We start from the raw sequence: 24,989 nt of genomic DNA, 5'->3' as shown, positions 1-24,989 counted from the left end.
TTTTAACAAGTAAGTTTTGATCATGGCTCTGAATCTGATCTCTTACATAAGTTCTTCACAAAAATGGAATGATCTTAGCTTTTAGCTGAAAATTTGAGAGCTTATAAGAGAACAAATGTTGTTGTTGTTTGAAAGCGGATGGTCTGTTCTTTCATTTGATATTTTATGTTTATTTAAAGAAGATCATTTTTTCTAGAAGCAAGTAAACTAAAACTGGGTGGCAACTTAAAAAAAAACGCTGACGGGGAAAGATGCTTTCAAGCTTATTTGATCATCACTTCAACAGTTATACGATATAAATGTTAATGTATAAATTAGATGAATGTTGGTTTATAAAATAAACACCACAGTCTTAAATCATATTTTCATTGTGTCTTTGCTGCGTCTGTGTTGGTTGGGAACTACGCTCTGTTGTGGCCACACTTGATTCTGAGGAACTACTTTGTTTGGCGGAAGAGTCAAATTTGTACTAATACCAACTTATGTGTGTTTTATTTTATGAAATCCTGCTATGCATATGCTATGCTTCGCGTGGTGCCTAACAACGCCCCTTAGCTTTTATAAAATACGGTAACCCACTGCTTCTTGGGGCTTATTGCTTTTATAAATGTTACTTTTTGAGATGAAAACTATTAATCAGCTGATGTCAGTTAGATGGAGTTTGATTGGACATGATATCAGTTAGATGTAGGTAGATTGGGCATGATGTCAGAGAGCTCTAAACATAACACATTGGGTCTCAATTAACTAAGCATGCGTGAGATGTGCGTACGGACGTTTTCACGAACAAATCATGATTCAATTAAAACTTTCGGATAAAAATTTCTTCTAAATGTACGCAAGACGTATGCAATAATCACATACGCTATAATAAAATACCTGTACTAGGCTATAATTCTAATGTATATAATATTTTTGATATATAATATTTACATGATTATATTGTTATTATATAGCGGATATTATACATTATTATAGCCTACTTATTTTTTCTACACATATAAAGAAAATGCACATAATGACATCTTCACGCTTTCCTTCCTCACTTTTTAAAAAGTGTCTGCTTAATGCCTAATGTAAACCTGATGTATACTTTAATATATAATATAAAATATATATATTGATGTATACTTTAATATATAATATATACTTTAATATAAAATACTTTAATGTTACTCCGTGAATACAAAGCAATGCATCCTCCATCGACAGGAAAACCTCCTAAAATAAAATTGTAAAGCAAAACAGAATATTAAAGGTAATAAATATCATCATGGATTTCTTTTCCAACTCTTTTGGCGTCAGTGACAAACTGCTCTAAAAATTTTCTGTGGACCAGTGCTGCGGAAAGCCCTTATATAGAGCTAGATTGGGCGTGTTTTATGGAAATTGCCAACCTCATGCACGCGGCTGCTCACATACAACACTCCAAATTCACTAACGTAAGAACAAGTATAAGAATTAGGTGCAAAGTTTTCATGAGAAGTTCAAATGTGTGTATAAATACAAAAAAATTACGCAATTATTAGTACCAAATGAGACCCAATGAGGTCACGTGATCATCATGCAACCAACAACATACTACTGTTTAAAATGTTCATTGCAGAACACTGCATACTGTTTCACATACTTGTTTAATAAGCATGCAGTATACAGTGGACATTGAGATTCAGAAAGCTTTTAGAATCAGCATTAAAAGTGATCGATTAAACAGATGGAGGAAAAGCGCATGGGATTTTTTTAGCCAGGTTAAAACCCGATTCTGGGAGGGTTGAAATCGGGCAGTTTGCTGTATTTAAACAAAATCCAGATTATTGATCTACAAGAAGAATCTCTGAGAATCATCTTTAAATCTACAAACATGATGTCAGAGAGTGAGGACGGAGTAGCATTAATAAATCTATTCTTAACCAACCACGCACGGCCTCAGGACACACAAGACATCAGGACTGAAACACCATTAGAGTCCATTAGAGCACACGCTTCAACTCAAACATCATTTCCTCTCAGATCATCTTCAGCTCTCTCTCTCTCTCTCTCTCTCTCTGTCTTTCTCTGTCTCTCTCTCTCTCGATGAATGCAGTGAGACAGATCTAGCTTTATTAATTAAATGTTTAAAGTTTAAGAGATAAAGAGTTTATGAGGAGACTCAATATCAGAGCGTTATATATATATGAGACATACCGTGAGACTCGTTTGTCTGCTCTGTGGCCTGCATGGCTTTGCAGATCTGCATGCGAATGATGTCAATCTTCATCTTACTGTCCTGCAACATCTGCTGAGCCGACTGAAGCAGCTTCTTATCCTGGAGGAGACAGACAAATACATGTACAGATATATCTCTATATATATCTTATATTATATATAAACAGACAGACCAACAGATATGCAGACAGAAAGATGAATAGATATAGACACAGATAGAAAGACAGATGAGACAAACAGAGAGATAAACAGGAAGACAGACAGATAGATATAGAGACAGACTAACAGATAGCCAGAGATGTAGGACAGACAGATATAGAGACTGAAAGACAGACATAGAAACAGACAGACAAATATATAGACAGACACAAAAATATGCAGACAGACAGACAGATAGATATAGAGACAGACAAACAGACAGATATAAAGATCAGACAGACGGACAGATATGAAGATCAGACAGACGGACAGATATAAAGATCAGACAGACGGACAGATATGAAGATCAGACAGACGGACAGATATAAAGATCAGACAGACAGACAGATATGAAGATCAGACAGACAGATATAAAGATCAGACAGACAGACAGATATAAAGATCAGACAGATGGACAGATATAAAGATCAGACAGACAGACAGATATAAAGATCAGACAGATTTAGGGCCCTATTTTAACGATCTAAGCGCATTGTCTAAAGCGCACAGGGCAACATCTAAATGGGCGTGTCCGAATCCACTTTTGCTAATTTAACGACGGGAAAAATGGTTTGTGCGCCGAGCGCATGGTCGAAAAGGGTTGGTCCTATTGTAATGGGTGTATTTTCGGCGTAACGTGCAATAAACCAATGAGAGTCTTTCATCCCCTTTAAAAGCCAGTTGCGCTGGCGCTATGTCTAATCCCTATTTAGATGATGGACTTTGTAAACTGAAAAACTAAGTGGAGGAAGAAGATACCCAGTTTAAGATTAATGTTAAATAATTGTGTTGTTTTTCACTTGTATTGAAATTGTTATGTAAGGAATAATTGACGACGGGCCATTGAATTATAAGAAAATAATGCACACCAAGGTGGCAATGCGGCATGACGCGAAGCGGAGTGCCGTTACACCGCAGGTGTGCATCACCTTCAAATAACTCAAAGGACCGGAGTCAATTATTCCGCTTATATCACGGTTACCACAAACATTGCTCTGGTGCCTACTTTTAAGACATTTGAAAAGTTAGGTGTGCGGTTTACAGAAAAATAATCAACACCCATAGAACACTTCTCAGCCAATCAGAATGCAGCATTCAACAGACCCGTGGTATAATTTTTATTAAAACCTTTAAAAATCGTTTTCTTTTAGTCATGGAAGTAAAAAAGCAGGCTTTTAATTGCTTTAACTGTATGGCTATCCAATATCATCAAAAAATAATTTACAAGTATGTAAGATAAGGTTTGTACTCTAAAAATACTTTATTTGTAACAAACAGGAGATAAAGAATTTACAAGCGTCTCTCCGCACGTTTCAGCACTTGAACAGCGTTTTTTTTAAGCAAAGAGTTTTTTTAAGCATTACTTAAAAATGTTTCTCATCTCACCATATCCACAGGTACAGAGTCATCATATACAATAAATCCGTGAGGTAGCATTTAAAAAAAACATTTAAAAACAGATGCATTTGTTTAAAGCAAAGCATTTATTTACTTAAGCCGGGTACACACCAAAAGATAATCGGGCTGATTTTGGGCCGATTTCCCCCCTTCCGACAATCCTAGCTATGTCCCGAGTATTGCGAAGGTTTCACAGATTATCTTATCAGATTGTCCCTTCATGTGAGGTGTGTTAAGAGTGTCCGAACCTGCTAACGCAAACGCGAGCACGCTATTGAGATTATCACGTCAAACGAAACCATATCCAATCAGAAAGCGAGATGAGGGAAGACGGAAGCAGTCATGGTGCAGCACAAAGGCCGCTTCTCAATCCGTAGGTCGCATTTCCAGGCTGTATCTACATCATCAAGACTGTCTTATTTCAGAATATATAAAATTGGCTATTATTCGTTGTTCATCGTATATTGTTTTAATAAACTTATGACTTGTGAATGTAATGCTCAGTTAACTTGAATAAACCAGGTTTCATGACGTATGCAGCCTGCATACAGCCTTCGGATTGAGAAACGGCCAGAGTGAAGTTGATGTGGACAGTAGAGATGGAGGATCAGCTTGTTGATTTGTGGCAACAGCACGAATGTTTATACAACGTGTCTTGTAAAAATTATTCCAAGCACTATCATTGAAATGTCTTCCTGCATATCGTCCGCCATGCTTGTTTTGAAGTCTTGCGAGATTTTGTGGGATTTCCTGTGTTCACAGTCGAGACTCTGATTAAAAATCTGTTTGTGTGTGGTGTGCTGTCTTTAACACATAATGGCACACCACACACTATAGGAGCAAAACGGATAAATCTAGGATTTTTTATCCTCATGTTTGTGGTCCATCACATTTTTAAAATCTTATAAGATGTAAAAAATCTTCTGGTGTGTACCCAGCATTACCAGGCTGCAGGTGAAGCAGCTCTTTATGCCTTCTAACATCTCATAATTAGTCCTCATTTATGTCCAAGAGACTCAATAATAATCTTTTACATTCAATACTTTAATCTTTCATATTTAAAAGCGTTTTTTGTGCTGCTGCGCATTCATGATAAGCAAACCCGCGTTGATCCTCCCGTTTATAGGCGCATATTACTAACGCGCTCTTTAAATAACATAAAACACATTGCGCCATTGACTTTAGACTTTAGACCATGTTTTTGTTGGTCAATGGCGTAGTCTATTTTAGTTGCCTCAAAATAGCAACGCGCCAACAATGCGCCTGAACACACCTCGTTTTCAGACCAGAACGCCGATGGGCGCAAAAGGGGGCGCAAATGCATTTGCTATTTAAACAACGTGGCTCTACACGTGAAAATTATAATTGCGCAGGGTGGAAACTAGCAAAAGACACTTACGTCGCGCATTGCGCTGCATTGCGCCGGGTGTAAGATAGAGCCCATAAAGATCAGACAGACAGATATAAAGATCAGAACGAAAGACAGACAGATAAAAATATGAGACAGACAGACAGATAAAAATATGAGACAGACAGACAGATATAAAGATCAGACAGACAGATATAAAGATCAGACAGACAGACAGACAGACAGATATAAAGATCAGACAGACAGACAGACAGACAGATATAAAGATCAGACAGACAGACAGACAGATATAAAGATCAGACAGACAGACAGACAGATATAAAGATCAGACAGACAGACAGAAATAAAGATCAGACAGATATAAAGATCAGAAAGACAGACAGATATAAAGATCAGACAGACAGACAGACAGATATAAAGATCAGACAGACAGACAGACAGACAGACAGATATAAAGATCAGAAAGACAGACAGATATAAAGATCAGACAGACGGACAGACAGATATAAAGATCAGACAGACAGATATAAAGATCAGAACGAAAGACAGACAGATAAAAATATGAGACAGACAGACAGATATAAAGATCAGACAGACAGACAGATATAAAGATCAGACAGACAGACAGACAGACAGATATAAAGATCAGACAGACAGACAGACAGACAGATATAAAGATCAGACAGACAGACAGACAGACAGATATAAAGATCAGACAGACAGACAGACAGACAGACAGGTATAAAGATCAGACAGACAGAAAGACAGATCTAAAGATATGCAGACAAACAGACAGATATAGAGACAGACCGATCTCAAGATCAGACAGACAGACAGATATAAAGATCAGACAGACCGACAGATGTAAAGATCAGACAGCCAGATATAAAGAACAGACAGACAGACAGATATAAAGATCAGACAGACAGACAGACAGATATAAAGATCATACAGACAGATATAAAGATCAGACAGACGGACAGACAGATATAAAGATCAGACAGACAGACAGATATAAAGATCAGACATAAAGACAGACAGATATAAATATCAGACAGACGGACAGATATAAAGATCAGACAGACAGATATAGAGACAGACAGACATGCAGACAGACAGTGTTGATGTTTTCTACCTTTGTATTTCCATTGGCATAGATTGGGATCATGTTCTCTGCCCCCTGTTTAACCTTCAGCTCAATGTTAAGCTGTCGCTCCAGAGCCTTAATCCGGTCCTGATTGGCCGAAGAGCGACCTGTTGTCCTGGGAGACTGAAGGTCATCTGGGGGTGAAAACGTCACATTAGGTCAGGGTCATGTGTCACACATTATCATAACACATAAGCTTACAGCGTTTGACTAGATTCACATTCACTCTCATTATCAACATAACAATCCTGTAACACTACTGATGTACAGATGATATACACACAGATCACACTTCATCTATAAACCATCTGAACAGTCATTAAAGTGTTGGTGACCTCTGACCTTTACTGTCATCGTGACCTTTGACCACTATGTGAGCGTCCAGTTCCTGCAGCTGCGCGTGAAGTGAATCCAGTCTGCGCGAGGAGCTGCGTAACTGACTGTCCACCTGCTGAGCGTTACGCTTGTCTGTGGTGGCCCGCCGCAGGTTATCTGCACCCGCTTTGATCTTAAACTCTTTACGTATCTCCCTCCGAATCCACTCGCGCTGCTCGTCCAATCGCTGCTGCACGTTGGTGTCGGAAAAATCTGAGTTCTGGTCCAGACCCAGCTGCTCCAGAACAGATAGACCGTCTGACTCCTACAGAAAATAGAGGAGGGTCAAAGGTCACAACGTGTTTGCATGAAACCATCGGGAAAGAGAGACTGGCATTAAGAGTTATGTAACAATGCCTCCACCATGAACATGTGGGCGATCACATGTTGGTAAGTTCATGATGTCATTATCCAGAAGATCTGTGAAGCAGTTTAGTTCCAGTTAATGTTCATTGTAAACTAGAGAGGAAGTTTTAAAGTTACAATTTGTCACACAGTACTTGATAAATGACCCTGTGCTCATCTTTAACCTGAATAAGATCGTCAGGTTTGTGTTTAAGTGTTTTCTGATGAGTCAGCAGTGTTAGGATCACTACTGTAGCCATACATTTCTAAAGAGCATTTTTAAGCCCAAAGTGGGCGGAGCCTGCCGTCGCCATCTTAGCAGCGAATCACTCCCAGATGGGCTAACAGGCGGAACGTGGGTGGAGCTGAGGTGCCCGGTTGCTGAAACTACGCCCCCTTAGCACAACGGTAGTGACTGCAGTTAACAATGTCCCTTTTCGGAAAGTATTTCGGAAAAAGCACTACTGAAACAAGGGGGTTTCATGACAATTTAAAAACTCTTTAAAGTTTGTCAGACCAAAGATAAAGGTGTTATTAAAGGCAAAGTGCACAATGGATGCAAAATGCTTTGAAAAAGGGAGTCTACACACTTGTAGCCAATCAGCAGTAAGGGGCGTGTCTACTAACCGACATCCTTGCCGGGGTTGCGTATGTGTTGGGCCGGTCAATCAAAAGAAGGTCCAGATTCTATTGGGGTGGGGCCGTGTATGTTTAGGTGATTTCAAATGTCAACATTGGCTTTCAAAAATTGTGCACTCCGCCTTTAACCACCCAGACAATTTTGAATGATTTAAAAAACCTCCAAGTAAATAAAATAAGTAAACAAAATCTTAGGTAGAATTCTCTGCTCTGAAACGCTAGAGGCGTGTCCTCTGTGTGCGATGAAACCACACCCACTTGTGGAAAAATTGCCGTCTCTTTCAACTTTCACCGTTACAACTTTAATGTATGCTTGCGATTGTGTTAAGGGCGGGGCCATAACTCCAGTGTGTCATCGAGACACCGTTTTGGCCCCGCCCAAATAATCCTGAACACAGAATGTGGAACAATGTGAAACAACCGCTTAACGGTGTAACTTCACTATTCAGTACTACATAGTTCACAGTCTTGTAATGTATTTCAGAAATACATTTATACACAATTATCTGAAATGACTGTACATGGACTTTAAATGTACAAAAAACTGTAAGTCGTGAATGATCTAAAATGGCGGCATGCCAGCTCCATACATAAGATGATCATTGGTTCTCGTGTGTCTCATATGATGACTAGTCACGAGACTCATGTTGTTATATATGTATATAGCTTGAAATGTGTTTGAATGAAGAAAGGAAGTCTTAAAATGGCATTAAATAATGAGGTTATTTTCATTTTTGGGTGAACTTTTCCTTTAAATGATTTTTAAGATACGAACATGAGAGTGAAATCTTACACTACTACACACATGAGAGAGTAAAGAGTCAAGACAACACAAACTGTACAATATCTGACTGATAGAGAGCAGAGACACATGAATGATGTTATGACTGAAAAAGGAAGTTCAGCTCGCTTTTAGAACAGACAGGAAAAGTCCCTTTATCATAAAACACATCGGCTGGCCTGCAACAACATAATACATCTCCATAACAGCAATGAGATTCATTCCACTTTTCAGACTCCAGTCATCTCATATGCGTCTGGTGTGCTGAGGCAAGTTGAAGCTAAACTCTGCAGGACACCGGCCCTCCAGGACCGAAGTTGCCCATCCCTGATCTACACCATATATCCTGTTTCTCTCTCTAATACCTCACATTACACAAGATAAACTACACAAGGTGCAATAAACACACAAAACAACCTGAAGTTGAATAAACACACTTCAACACACAGATCAGAACGTTCAGCTGATGTGTGCAGAAGTTCACAGTCTGAAGAAGACACCATGTTTGGCCATCACAGGCCCGCCTGATATCCTACCACATTTTCAGCTTCTCCTGGACTCTCCTCAACAGAACACAGATCTCCTGGATCTTCAGCCTCCATCAGCTTCTCCTCATAAACTCCTTTAATGCTCGCCCTGTGCTCTTTAGATTTAACACTGTTGAATAATCAGAGCGATCGACACCATCAAGAGCGATCACTTCCGCTCAAAGAAACACAAGCAGCTTCCTGTTCATCTCAATGACATATGAGAGAGAGAGAGAAAGAGAGAGAGAGAGAGAGAGAGAGATAGATGTTTGTCATTTGCACATACACAGGAACACATTGGCACATGGTGATAGCGTTTTGAAATCACTCAAACAGCTTCCCGTTCAGATGCAAACACAGCAGCCGGACATCACCTCTGCGTGCGTGTGTGTGTGTGTGTGTGTGTGTGTGTGTCCTGCATGTATTAGTTTCTATTTCACTGTTTCTAAATGTGTTGAGATCCCAGTTATCTGAATGAATAAACCATTTTCAGTTCAAAGAGAGTCACTTTGAACTCTTCTGAAGACCAAGTAAAGGAGGAAGAGGAAGTAAAACTGGCACACACACACACACACACAAACACAAACACACACACACAGAAAAACATGGACACAAGCTTGTATTCATGCATAAAACTGAGTATTTATTTAAAGGGGGAGATTTAAGACTTTATTAAGATGTCAAATAAATCTTTGGTGTCCCCAGAGTCAGTGTTGGGTAGGTTACTCAAAAAAGTAATTAATTACCAGTTACTAATTACTTTTTTAATCATGTATTTAGATTACTTTACAAATTACACTCTCTAAAAAGTTTAATTTAATTACTTATTACTAATTACTTTCTAAGTCCTATTTAGTACATACATGATACAGGGATAGGCTTAAAATGGTTCGAAGAAATAATAAATAAAAGTACATTAATTATTCTGGTCCCACTTTAGGGTTCAATTCTTTCTATTAACTAACTAATAACTACTTTAACCTCAATATACTCCAACTACTGCTTATTAACACTAAAGAAGTTGTTAATTTTAAGTATTTGTAAAATGGGGAGGGTTAAGGATGTAGAATAAGGTTTTGCAGAATCATATTAATGCTAATAATAATCAACCAGTTAATAGTGAGAATTTTAAACTAAAACCATGTAAAATCCACAATACATAATTGTTTTAGAGTCCATACACAGTATTTAGTTACATCAGAAGTAACTGTAATTAGATTACAAGAAAAATAAGAGTAATCCCTTACTTTACTTTTTCAAGGGAAAAGTAATTAAATTACAGTAACTAATTACTTACTAACTAGTTACACCCAACACTGCCGGGAGTAAATATGTGAAGTTTTAGCTCAATATTTTACAATAACATGTTAAAATTGCCACTTTGTAGGTGTGCCGTTTTGGGGTGTGTCCTTTAAAGCCGCTCTATGCAATTCGGCGTTTTTGTCAAACAGCGACCCCTAGAGTCGCTGGAGAATACTTGCAACTGTCGGAATTTCCCACTCTAGTACTCCAAAGATAATGACCAGGTAATGTTTCACAATTTCATACAAATATAAACTACAGATGATGGTAATAGGATAATAAGTTTATTCCAAGTGTAGAGTAGGCCTATAATAATAAAGTATAATTCTCGTGGTACTTTGACGTCATCCGGCGATCGGTTCATGCAGCGCCACACGAAGTCGAACAAGCCTAACGTGTGACGTCATTGCCGTAAAGCAAGTCGTGATTCTCGCGAGATTTGTCAGGGACGGTTCTCTCAAGCTTGCATTGCTGGTTTTGGTAGCGGCGTCCTCCCCGAGCTTCAACAGGAGGATGATTCGCCCTACTATGACTTTGTTTACCACCAAAATAACTTTGAAGCTGTTATATTAAGGTACAATAACTGCATAGTGTGTCTTTAAAGTGCAAATGAGCTGATCTCTGCACTAAATGGCAGTGCCGGAGTTTAATAGTGCAGATTAAGGGGCGGTATTATTATAACCAGATCCCCTTCTGGTGGCAAATTTTAATAAGCTATTTTTTCACATGCTTGCAGAGAATGGTTTATCAAAACTAAGTTACTGGGTTGATCTTTTCCCCATTTTCTGGGTTAATAGAAGCACTGGGGACCCAATTATAGCACTTAAAGGTATAGCGGAGGATCATCAAGAATATTGGTCCTTCTAGTTGTCAATCATTCTGGTGATAAGTTTATGTAAGGCCGTCGTACGTGCTCGTCCCTAGGTTCACTTTCCGCACATGCGCACTTTCAGGTGTGTGTGGTGGTGAGCTACGGTTTCAGCCATTCACTGAAGCTGGCATTCTCATCATGTTTTTTCAAAATGTCTGAGGGTTCTTTTCTAAAATTCGGGAAAAATCTTCCGCTATACCTTTAAACATGAATAAAGTAAGATTTTCGAGATATGTCCCCTTTAAATAATATAGAAATGGATTACAAAAAGCCAAAAGCACCAGAGAGGTTTGGATTATTTAGGATGTTTGTGTGAAGTGTACAACCATACAAGTGTTAAATATGACAGCAGCACGCTACCCTGAGCATGCAACACAAAATATTTGTCTATATAAAGCACAACAGTCATAAAGTCTGTGGACCAAAGCTTGATATACTACCCAGCCCTACCAGATTCCATCAAATCACAGCACTGATTCATAAATAAACAGAGATTAGTTTACAGGGCCTCTAAGACTCCGCCCCCATGGCTATGCCCCGCCCATAAACAGCCTGCAAGTCACAGTAAGATACAGGAAGATTTCTCAGAAACCATCTGACTCCACTTTACCTTCTGTATTTACAGAAACATTTCATATGTACAGAATCTGTCTCTACATCAAGAGGATAACAGTAAACAATGACCAGAACAACATAAACTACATCAGTTACAGTACATGACAGAACCTTTTATTTTGGTGATGTTTCCCTTTAAAACTCATTAATCCATATTTCAATGCTCCGAGTCTCAGATATGTAACAGATCACACACACACAGATAAATATATATTAATATTTGATTTAAAAAAGATTGAAAGTGAGTGTGTGTGTGTGTGTGTGTGAGAGAGAGAGGTGAAGGGTTCAGAATGACACATGATTTCAAGAGCTTCTCTTTAGCAGACACACAGATCTTCATTTCATAAGTTCACATTATCATGTAATCAGATATGATAAGAAAGGATATTTGATGAGCCAGTTTGACTGGAGGGCTCTGAGCTTTGAATTTTAGCCCAAACCCAGAGAATTTCCCCTCCTTAACTGTGATAGAGAATAGCTAAGAGGTGGTGATGGGGTGGAGGAGGGATGCTGCTATATAGACAGACATCTATGTACTTATCACATCACTGACAATGCTCCTCCCAAACTACTACCAAACATCATAACTTCCTCTTTACAATTCACAATACAATGAGCAAATTTTGCCACTGTAGTTCCAGTGAGTTGTGGGTCTTTGACTAATACACAAATGCAAATTAAAGTAACACCAAATAGTTTCTTTTTTACCTTAAAATAACGTTTCCAAAAAAGTTTCAGTCGTTCATCCACTCGAAACAGGGTGAACGGCACTTTCACATTCGCTTTGCAGGCCTCTATCGGCCAAAACTGCACTAAATAAGTTTCCAACCGTCGTAGTTCGGATGAAACTACAAAAACTTGCTTTACGGCAAGTTACAATCCAATCAGAGCCAGCTTTGCTACAGTATGCTAAATTATTCACGACAGTGGTAATGAACAATTCAGCTTAAAAACTCTTTAGTGTTGCTTTAATACATAAAAATACAGCGAGAGAGATTTGCTCAGTCTGCTTGATAGTTTGCATGGCGCCATATAAATTCAAACACACCTGTTGCCATGGCTTTTGGAATGACTTATCGTGAGACAACAAAGTAACGTTTTACTCGCATAACATTGGTTAATTTTTTTGTCGACATTTAGGAAATAAGGAGATGTGCACACCAAGGCGTATGTTCTGAAATGTTTTCATTACAAGCGCCGCGCTTTTCAAAAATGCTTGCAGTTGGTGGGTCTTGTTCGTGCTGAGCACCGTCACTCTGCGTTTTTTCCGTGCTCAGGGCTGAGCGCTAAGAGTTGAATAATGTTCAATTTTAGGTGAAACGCTCAAATCGTCGATGTCACTTCTCACTCTGCCATCCAATTACAGTGGAGGAGGGGCGGGACAAAAATCACAACAACCAACCGGTGTGTCATTCAACAAAAGCAGAAGGGTGATTCTCACGAAACCATTGAAACACCACGGCACTAATGATTTTAGCCTTAAAATGTGTAATATAGTAACATTAAAAAGCATCAGAATTAACACATTACTGTATTCTACCTTGCACAATGTGTGATTTCAAAGAATTTATAATTGGAAATTTTATCTCATTTTCTGCTGAAATTCTCATTACCGCAATGTGTATATTCATGTAAAATAATAATGAAGAAAAATTAGGAAAATGATGTGTCCATGCCTGATGTTCTCATCCTCCGCAACACTTTTTGAGAACAGTTTAAGCACACATACAGAATTTTAATAAAGTTTGATTTTGAGTGACCAAGCACATGGACCAGTTACTTCAAGATGGCTACCAGGTAAAATCATTTTTTTACAGTTAATTTGAAATATTGTCTTGTCAGAATGCTTACACGACATTTTGATTATCATTACCGCAACAGATGCTTATTAAATGTTAATTTAATTAATAGAAGCATAATACTTTGATTTTAAATGCATGTGCAGAATCTCCAAATTATGTTCTTTCAGGTTTGTCTTGTCATTTTGAAAATATGTCAGTGTTGATGTTTTCTGACTGTTGCGGTAATGAGATTTTTTAGGACAAATTTTTTAAATCATGTTACAAAAAGTGTTAAATGATAAGTAAAAGATTTTAAATTAATGTTCCCATTTACTCCAGACTTTGATTTTCAATGTCTGGTGGGAAAAAAAGTAAATTTAAGCAATTTTTACATATTCATGCTTGACATTTTTAAAACCAAGTTTTCGTGAGAATCACCCAGAAGTATCATAGCAGCAAATGTGTTCAGCTGAAAAAAGCTGGCAAGCACCTACAGTGGCCTCCGTTTTAACACTTTGGTGGTCACGCACCCTAACGCTAACGTTTGGCTTCAAAAGACTTGTAATATTATGAGTCATACGGATTAGTTTCATGTCAGACATCATGAATGTTTTAACCTTTTACACAGAAGCTTTCTTCTAGAGATATTTTGACACTATCATTAACTATCACCTCAACTTACTGACCCGTCATATAGTGTGTAAAGTAAACATTTTTCCAGTTATTATATTTCTAAAGTTGCTATTGACATGAAATTTTACCTAATCCACACAATCAAAGAAATCAAACTGTATATATCCATACATTAAGTTATGTGTAATATAATGTAAAATGGCACAGGCAAAGAATCCAATTAAAAAATTTTGGAAACTAAAGGTCATAGAAGAGATTTGAAGACTGTTTGTTTGGGCAGATACATTTAAATGCATTTCAGTAAACGTGTTCCCTGTGTGGTTTTACATGATTACACATAACTTAATTTATGGACATCTATGGTTTGATTTCTTTGAATGTGTGGATTGCATGGGTTGCCAACATCTGGTGAAATCTCACGTCAATAGCACCTTTAGAAATATGTTAACTGAGAAAAATAGTGACTTATTTTACTCGCTGTATATCAAAGACTTGAGCATCGGCACAGGAACGGAGTTAAAAAAGAGATGAGACATGTTTACATTTAGCTATCATGCGGAAATCAACAGCATCTGTTTAACTGGTATCAAACCATGAGGTCAAAACATGGTGTAATGTTGTCATAACATCAACTTCTCGTCTCTTGCTCTCTTCTGATATAACTCAATGTAGATGAGTTTCTCAGAAGCACCTCATGACGGACAGCTCACATTAACCGATGCGACAGAAACGCACTCATATCTCTGACCTCCAGGGCATTCGAGCTGCTTTCTCATCGCTCTACAGCAAACATTTGGACAATTGTTTTAGCAAACGACCCACAGCAGGTTATTGATTTTCTCCATCGAGCTTTAATGCATCTAATGGTCTGCAGAAGCAGGAGGTGAAGAGGGGCAAAGCCAAGATAAAAGGATTATGGGTCAGATCTTTCTCCCGTGAGCGAGGCAGTTACTACTCGACATGGACATGATGGGTTACATTACACAAACCCCCTTTAAAGAAAAATCTGATGTGTGACATTAAATATAACCCTGTCCTTTACTTCAGCTCTTTAGATTGTATATATATAATATATAAAAACTGAATGTTGAAAGATATAAGCAGAGATAGATGTTCAGTTCTGTAGAGATAAACTCTTCAATATTTAATTCTCAAATCGACAGAAAGTTGAAGCATTGCTGCAACAGAGGCCAAATTTACTTTTATTTGTGTTAGAACCTCCCAAACATTTTTTATATGCCATTAAAAGGATTTTTTTGATTTACACCCTATTTATATTTTGTTACATTTTAATTTAGCTTATTATTATTATTATTGCATTTTAATTCAGTTCATATTTACTTCTATTGTTCTCACTGGTTTGCATTGTTGCAAAGCAGATTTACATAAAATACATTTTAATTAAATAAAATTATTATAATTATGTATGTATTTATGTTAATTAGGGCTGCATAACGATTAATAGCAACTAATCGTTTGCAGAATAAAGGTTTTTGTTGACATCATATATGTGGGTTTATTGTTGTGTATAATAATTATGTATATATAAACACACACACACACACACACACACACACACACACACACATGCATGTACAAATTTAAGAAAAAATATATATTTAAATATTAAGTATTTTATATAATATACACATGTAAATATTTCTTAAATATATTCATGCATGTGTGGAAATTTATATACATAATTATTAAACACATTACACACATATATGATGTAATGAAAAATTGTATTCTTCGCGATTAATCGTTATGCAGCCCTTATGTTCATTAATTTAACCTTGACTTTTCTACCATAATCTCATGAACCCCAGTTTGGTAAACCCTGACATTAGGCAGGAAATGAATCTAACCTGTGTTTATTAAACTTTAAAGAACGTTTACAGAAGTAACTGAAGAAGTGCCGACTACATTACAAACCATTACTGGTAAATGACAAATCTGCAGAAATAAATCTCTAAGAACGCATTTATGAAAACAAACCTTTGCAGGATTACACTGCACTCCAACCCTTATGAAAACTAACCATGTTTTTTTTTTTGTGGTAAAAATGTAGTAACCATGTTTTTTTTGGGTGTATTGATTACTATCATCAAAATCGTGGTTTTACTACAGTAACCATTTTTTAGTTTTAACTGTAGTAAAACCATAGTTAATTTTCTTAAGGGAAAGTCTAACAACTATAGTACACAAGAGGTTAACTGAGGTCAGCTAGGACATTCACTCATTTTAAACTCCATTACGTGTAAAATTCTTTATGAAAATTAACCATGGTTTTACTACAGTTTAAAAAAACATGCTTACTGTAGTAAATCCACGGTTTTGCTAATACCCCTACTGAAAATCCAGCTAAGACCAGCATAAGATGGTGAGTTGGTTTTAGCTGGGCTCCCAGTTTTGTTTAGCTTCTTTTGCTGGTCTAGCTGTGTTTTGGTCACTTTTTAAGCTGGTCTAGTTGGAAGACCACCTGACCCACCAGCTTGACCAGCTTTGCCAGGCTGAGAGGACCAGTTTAAACCAGCTATGTCTTCGCTGGATTTTCAGTGGGGACACCGAAACCCATGGTTAGTAAACTTTTACCACAGAAAAAAACATGGTTAGTTTTCGGGTACTACCGAGTTGACTTTCTAGTCCTGGTTTGTCCTCACTTCTAAACCCGGCTTTTATCCCTAGGTTAAGGATCGTTTAACATCGTAATTTAGAAGTGGGGTAATCCCTGGAATTAACCCAGGGTTATGAAACCCTGCTAGCCTTACTTTTGTGGGCTTAATTACACTTTGCAGTGCCAAACGCATGCAGTGTGAAATGAAGCTGGGTTATAAAGTTATGACCCCAACTAATCACAACTGAAGCAGCTAATCAAGGTGTTCAGGGTTGCTTAATAATTACAGACAGGTTTCAGACACCTGGCCAAGGGTTTAGGAATGCACAGTGTGAAACGTCAAATTATGAATACCAAGTGTAAAACGTGAAACAGATAACCCAGGATTCCGTTAACCTGGGGTTTAGAGTAACCCGTGGTAAACTATCTCCAGTCTGAAAAGCCCTTCTGTGTAACTATAAGGTTCTGAGTCAAAAAAAGCATTTATCTGTTTCCTACAGCCTACTGTGAAGGGTCAACCAAGTAAGATTTGAGCATAAATATTGATTGAAATATTGACTTCATGTGTTTATGCACAACGCACAGAAAGAAAGAGAGAGAGAGATTATAGTGACAGCTGGTCTAAACTTACTCGCGTGCCGCTGCTGATGTTGATCGCCATCTCAGGTAACAGTGAGAGGAAAGAGATGACGATACTTCTCACCTAGAGCGATTCAGTTTCACTCTAGTGAAACATCATATCGCGATATAAATCCACTCATTAGACGATAATCCACTGCGTTCAGTCCCGACATGCAGTCAAATCCACGGGTTTAGTTCTGTGAAAACACACACGAGTCAGAAAACTAACAGTCACAACATCAAATCAACACAAGTTAAGTTATTTTACCTGCGCACGGCAACGAAACTACACCATAAAGTCCATAACCGGACCGGACCGGATCATCCAAACTTGCAGTCATGATAAGAACCCGTCCTGAACTGCTTGGGTCATGATGGTCTGTCCTGGACGAGCGTCGAGCGCACAAACCTCCACCTGTGATCTCGAGCTTCGTTGACGCGCGCTCCAGCCGCCAGCGCGCACCGGAGCGCGGTCATGTGTCCGCTGTGCAACAGAGCGCATTCATGTCCACTATAATCGTTTTAGGGAGTGTTGATCCAAGTGCATTCACTTTCATTATTCCTTTCAGATAGTTTTGTTTACATTAACTTACTAGCAAACACAACATGTTCCTAAACAATGACTCTATTGTTAGAAAGTGCATTTTTAAAGTAAGTATAATTTTCTTATAATTTATTGTTTTATATTCTTGAAACGGCTCATTTGACATTTTCTATTAATTTTAGTTCTGCTTTTTAAAAGCTGAGGTGTTAAACTCTTACGAAAATTAACCATGTTTTCTTGTGGTAAAAGTGTATAAGGTGTATGATTTATATGGTTATTGACAAACCCATGGTTATTTTGTGGTAACCATGGTTTTACTACAGTAGCCATGGTGTTTTGGTTTTAACTGTAGTAAAACCTGTTCATTTTCGTAAAGGAAAATGTATTCGCTTGTAATCTTATTCAGGATTAAAGTGAAATGTGATGTTTTACACGCACTGTTAACCTGCCTTGTTATTGAATGGAAATTGCGCACCCTTGTGTATCATATTTATATTGCAAGGTTTCGGCCATACAAAGTAGGAAACAATCCAATTATTTAAGTTAATTTAACTAATAAATCATTTAAGCATCAGTGCACTCTTTTAATGCACCACAATTTAACCTGCACATCCATGTCCAAAATTCAGCCTACCCACCTTGGGCCCAGACATTTTTTTTCTCAGGTTAAGTCCCCAAATAGCCCAGGTCAGATGGGCTAATGATGGGCCCTTCATGGGCCCCATATAGGGCTAATATTATGAGCAACCCACTACCCTACAGCAAAAAAATATATATATATATTTTCAAACATAATTTCAAATATATTTCAAAATATAGAAAATATATATATGTAATTAAATATATTTAGAAATATTTTTTCAAAAATGTATTTTTCACCAATATATTTTTTGTGCTTTTTTTAAATAAATATATTTTAAAGCCTTTATATCCACGTTGCATTGGAAGAAAAACTTGTGAAGTTTGTGAAGATAAAAATCCAATGTATTTTCAACTGCAAAAATATACTTATAATTGTATATTTTATATATATCTTAAATATATATAATTTTAAATATACATTTTAAATATATATCATTGCCATATGGGTTTTAAAATTCGACATTATTACAAATAAAATAAAAAATTCTTAAATCAAGATGTATTTTCTGGATGAGCAAAATGACCTAAGAAAATAAGCCTAGTTTTTAGACAAAAACATATAAAATTTGAAAGGATTTGTGCTTAAAACAAGCACAATAATCTGCCAATGGGGTGAGAAAATATTTCTTGAATTAAGTGTTTAAGAAATAGTAAACCTATTTTTAGATTTTTCTTACCTCTTTGGCAGATATATTTGCTTGTTTTAAGCACAAATTCATTTAAATTTTATATTTTCTGTCAAAAAACTACACTAATTTTCTTAGGTCATTTTGCACATCAAGAAAAAGCATCTTAATTTAAGAATGATTAAATATTTCTAATGAAACATGACAAAAATACTAAGTAAGACAGTCATGTTTTGCAGTGTATATGAAGTTAAAACTAAATATTTAAATTCAAAAATATATTTAATTAAGCTTTACTTTGTATTTAGCATGTATTAAAAACAATTTTTTGACCAGAGAAATGTATTATTTTGGTGTATGGGTGGGGTCAAAACGAAAGGACTCATGGGTTGATGATGGGCGCTGGCTGCTCTCTCGTTCTTTTTGCACATTCGCGCGAGATCCGCCCCTAGCGTGACGACAACGGCGCGGGCTCCTCCCCTCAGTGACGTCACGCGCATGCCGCGGATTCCTCCCATACAACTTCAAGGTAAAGCCCAGTCACCTCACAGCGGTTTATTCATCACCGTATTATAGCTGTGTATATTTCTGCCTTATGAACATGAAACATTATAACGACTAAATCAGCTTAATCTATAATACTGTTTTGGCCACTTTTAATGCAATATTCATAATATCTTTTACAGGGACATATAAACAACAAGAACAGACTTCCATACCAAAGGTAGGCTACGAGAAAACATTAGGCCTTAAATGCTTCAGGCATTTTTGAGCAATGCAGTATTACATAAATCTTTGCTTTGACACAATAAGGTCATAGAGAAGGAGCTGGAATGAGATCATTATTAGATGTTAAAGGGACATTCACCCAAAACTGACTTTACCAGTATGACCAATGACATTATCCAAGTGCGTGAAGAATTTTTATTTATAAATTCTAAATAATTATGCCAAAATCAAAAATTAATAAATTGATACTTACCATTTATATTGTTAGATTTAACTTTTAACAATTTGATTTTTTCTCATTAGTATTAATAGTAGTATAGTAATAGTTTTCTAATAGTACATTTAAAGGATTAACACAAAACATTTTATATAGTCCAAAGATATACAATAATACATAATTGGGATTGACCAATACGTTCACACCAGAAATGGAGTCTACTACAACAAGACACAAGTTAATATAATAATATATAATTTGAACTGCTTAAAACGATCAAAGACATGTAAGATATAAGAGATATGTGATTTGATTTTATCTGGAGAAACCGACATCACATCGACAAGTTACAATCAGCAGATGGCGCTATTTTACTGCTATTATCCTGCTAAAACAGGCCTAACATTAGGATTTAAAGCACACTTAACTTGATTCTGCAGAACTATATAAGAGAAGAAAACACTTTGTTCAAAATATAAAGACTTAAAGTGTAAATGCAGCAGAAAGCTCAGAGTCTAGACTAAAACATTACAAACACAAACATCTGACTCAATATGATTTACAGCAAAACATATTTACAGCATCAACACCCAGAAGTTCAATATGAACTCTCACAAACACACACACTCATCATCCTTTATTTCTACCTCATGTGTCTTTTTGACACCCCCTTTTCCTGTTGCCATGACATCATCAGTAACCCAGGAAACCATTGAAACAGAGGGACCCAGGAAATGAGGTAATGGTTCAGGAATGTTGAGAGAGAAGTGATTTCCAAATGCAGAAATCTCACTCAGTACGATAGCTTAAAGCGAACAACTACAACATCACAAAACATAACATCTACATAAGTACCTATTTCAAATAAAATATATCTGCCGTTATATTATGACGTGGTAATAAAAATAGTATTGACCTTATATGATCAGGAGGATTTTTAAGAAAACTAGTTTTGATGTCATGATGCTTTTACTGCAAGTTGGTCCTGGTCCTCAGTACAAATGTCATCAATAAAATTCCAATATGTTCATACGTTATTTTTAACCCAGCATTAGATCACAAAGGGACGAACCCATCCAGCAAGCAATAGCCATCATTTCACTGTCTAGGTTAACTATAGACTGGATATAGTCCAGCTATGAGTAACCCACTTCTAGCCAAAATAAACTTGAATTTGGTTACATGCCATTTTTGGTCAAAATAACTTGCTAGATGTATGATAGTACATCATGTACAAACTCAACAGTGATTACAAGCTGTTTGCTTTCATTTATTTATTTATTTTGGGTTATGGTTAGATTACTAAAATTTTCACTGAAAGCCCAAATTTAGCCTTGTATTAACTTAGATGCCTGGGCTGTGTTTCGACGTCTATTAGACATCTTTAAAACGTAAAATTGCTTGCTGGGCAGTCATCAGGTTAAATTAACCCAAAAAATATTTATGTTAGAAAATTACGGAGCCCCTAAGGGGACATGGAGAAAAAAAAATTAAATAAAGTTTAGTGTCGCGTGACGTGCACCCGTGAAACTTTTGCGGATGCCTGTGAAACGTTCGCACGCGCACGTGAAACTATCGCGTTTAGTTTCGCATGCGCAGGTGAAACTTTCGCGTGCGCATGTGAAAGCGAAAGTTTTACGTGCGCACGCGAAACTAAACTTTTTTTTTTAATTCTGCACATGAAGGTTTCGTTTGAGCAAATGAAAGTTGCACGTGATTTTTTACTCCAATGTCACCTTAGGGTCTCGGTAGAAAATAACCCATGAAACGTAAAAAAAAAACTTCTTTAAAAAGTGTATGCATTAGGGCTGTAACGATTTATCGTGCAAATGCGCGTTTTCTCAATGAATGAATTTGAATGAATTACATCCAAAAGCCAGGGGGCGCACTCGTGCAGAAACGCCACTTGTGCCACAGAAGAAGTAGCGTTACAAACCCTATTCCAGGAAATGTCTACAGGAATATGTATATGGCTCTTCTTCAAATTGTTTCAGGTATTTTTATGATAATAAAGAATATTTTGAATGACTTTGTTTAACGAGTGTTGCTTTTTTAAAAGCACGTTATAAACGACCCAGACTCATAATGATTTTAGATTGATAACGGATTTCTTACTGACCAAAATGCCATAGTACACGCACAAGCTGTGCATGAAACACAAAATCGATGCAGCGATGCAGCTTTGATTTTAGACAGGTCTTTTTAATGGGACACACGATATATCGTTACAGCCCTAGTTATGCATAAACATTGAAGACCTAACACTACTGCAAAAAAAAATACTTTCTTACCTACTATTTTTGTCTTGTTTTCAGTACTTATATCTAAAAAAAAAATCTTAAATCAAGAATTTTCTGGATGAGCAAAATGACCCAAGAAAACAAGTGTAGTTTTTAGACAAAAAACTAGTGATGCACCGATGTATCGGCCGCTGATAATATCGGCCGATTTTTGAAGAATTTGAAACCATCGGCATATCGCCAATAGCATGAGAAAGGCCAATATCGATTGTTTATTAATTAATTAACTGCATAAAGAAATCCATTATATGTAAAAAATGAGTTAATTTTGTTAATAAAATAAATGCTGAATAGCAAAAACCACCTTTGAAGGTTGTCATGCTGTCGTATTATATTTGTTTTAGCTTAATTTGTGCCTCTCTTATTATGTTGGTCAGTTGAATGTTAATTAGATTCAATCCATGTTCAGTAAAAATTATTTGATGCAAAAATAAACTAGCTAATAGACCAACTGTATAGTATTGTATACAAGTGTTTAATATCGGCATCGGTATCGGCCAGAAGTTGTCTGTTTAAATCGGTATCGGCCCAAAAAAATCCTATCGTGCATCCCTACAAAAAACCTTAAATACATTTTTTATAGTTAATAATTTGTGCTTAAAACACATTTCTTAAACCCTTAATTCATGAAAAAATCTGCTTGCCCCATTGGCAGATTTTATTTGCTTGTTTAAAGCACAAATTCACTTAAATTGTATATTTTTGTCTAAAAACTACACAAACTCTGTGTAGGTCACCCCGCTCCTCAAGAAAATACAGCTTGATTAAAGAATCTTCAGATATTTCCACCGAAAACAAGACAAATATTAGGACAGAGTTTGAATGATAGTGACTGATGGAGATTAGATGATATTCTGGTGGTGGACTGGATTTTATGTCTAATGATATGTTTCCAGTTCCACCACCGTCCAGTCACCTTGCGGGGAGCAGTCGTGATTGATGGGGGAGTAACTACTGACAGAGGCCACCGTTGCTGTTGAGGAGTCGAAGCACGATATGATGTGTGACCACAGACTGCTCTCCACAGGACTGAGAATTCCTCCTCCCTGCCCGGGGAGGTACAGGAGCGGAGGACATCCATCATCGCCTGCCAGTAGCAGGGCCTGGTTGATCAGCTGCTGGACCATGTCCAGTTTTGTGTTCCAGTCCAGCTCCTGAGCAGCCGGGCGTCGAAGGTTTCCATTAGCGACTCTTAGAGGAAGGTCTGTTGGGACGGAACGGCCGGCCTTGTAAGGAAATTCATTGTTTCCTCTAGATCCGTTCTCCTTGTCCTCTTCCTCCTCTTCCTCGCTGGTCTCCATGGCCTCGTAGATGGTGCAGAGGCCGGATGAGGGCGACAGGAGCAGAGAAGAGGGCGGCTGCGTTTTCGTTTGTCTGTGTTGTTGCTGTATCTCAAGCTGCCGCTGCAGGATCTGCCTGCGCAGCCGGTGTTCCTGCTGCTGCTGTTGCAGCTGCAGCTGAAGCAGCTCTCGCCGTTGCCTCTCTAGCGCTCTCTGCTGCTCCTGTCGCTGGCGTTCCTCATCCAGACGAAGACGTTGCAGCCGCTCCTGCTCTTGACGCTGATGAATGTGGCGCAGCTGCAACTGGTGCCGCTCTAACCGCCGCAGCTGCGCGTTCTGCACCAGCGCAGCGTTGGGAAATTCATGAGGCTGCGTTTGCCTGTTAGTGTTTGGCAGCGGGGCGAGGTAGTTATCATCAGATATGTCTTGGATTGACTGGTTATCATTTTCTTGCTGGCTCAGTGAGAACTGATGCTCATCAGTCTCCAGGTCGCTCCAGGTTTTCCCTGTGGACAGTCAAGAGCACTTGCGATATGTGTTACTGTCAGAGGCAGGGGTTACAGTGAAGGGGGAGACCAAACAGGAAATGAAACAGCAAAGACAGGAAGAAGAACATGCAGACGAGACCAAAACAAAAATCAATTAGACAAAACGGTTTTCCCACACATCTGTCCCTCATCTTATACGTTATTGCAAAACTTGCATCACTTTACTTTTCTGATGTGTTTTTGAAAATAGGCTGTTAAACATCAAACTTAGGGTAAGGTTAAGGTTCAATTTATGTCTTTTTTCTTTGGATTTAGTGTGTCAGTGAGAAATATGAATATAGATTTTCATCTATGGCAAGTTTCTCTAACTTAATCAAACCAGTATTTGCTATTATCACAGTTTCACATCATCTTGGAGATAAAGTTCTGATAGATTTAGGCTTTCACAGTCACTTCATGTCATCTGTTGTAGGACTCGTTCATATATTTAATAATATGGATCTTGATATTTCCTACTCTGAGAAATAAAGGTACAAAAGCTGTCACTGGGGCAGTACTTTTAAAAAGTACCTCATATCTGTTAGGTACTTATTATGACCCTTTTATACTGTTCTAGTGACAGATGTTGTAACAGTGTACTTACACACTAAAACATAAGATTATACAAAAATCTTAAAGGATTATTCCCATTTCATAAGAAATCCTGATTTACTGACCCCCATGTCATCCATCATGTTTA

At 37.4% G+C, this 24,989-nt stretch overlaps 1 protein-coding gene across 2 annotated transcripts in view; it reads right to left on the bottom strand.

Moving 5' to 3' along the window:
- The window catches only part of pkn1b (protein kinase N1b), a 34,492-nt gene extending 16,578 nt beyond the window's left edge, over nucleotides 1–17,914 (bottom strand). Inside the window, exons 1-5 of one of the 2 annotated variants that reach the window (XM_055195053.2) lie at nucleotides 17,693–17,914; nucleotides 17,435–17,621; nucleotides 6,660–6,957; nucleotides 6,306–6,451; nucleotides 2,185–2,305 (exon numbers count right to left, since the gene is read on the bottom strand). In XM_055195053.2, the coding sequence (XP_055051028.2) occupies nucleotides 2,185–2,305; nucleotides 6,306–6,451; nucleotides 6,660–6,957; nucleotides 17,435–17,464 (595 nt within the window). In that variant the 5' untranslated portion in view covers nucleotides 17,465–17,621; nucleotides 17,693–17,914. Of the gene's footprint in view, nucleotides 1–2,184; nucleotides 2,306–6,305; nucleotides 6,452–6,659; nucleotides 6,958–8,993; nucleotides 9,198–17,434; nucleotides 17,622–17,692 lie in introns of those variants that run through there. The other variant, XM_055195052.2, reaches the window with a different exon arrangement.
- Between the last annotated feature and the right edge of the window lie 7,075 nt (nucleotides 17,915–24,989).

This window comes from Misgurnus anguillicaudatus, chromosome 19 (genome assembly GCF_027580225.2).
Source record: "Misgurnus anguillicaudatus chromosome 19, ASM2758022v2, whole genome shotgun sequence".
Lineage (NCBI taxonomy): Eukaryota > Metazoa > Chordata > Actinopteri > Cypriniformes > Cobitidae > Misgurnus > Misgurnus anguillicaudatus.
Note: the sequence above shows the minus strand (reverse complement) of the source record. Positions and strands in the feature narration are given on the sequence as shown.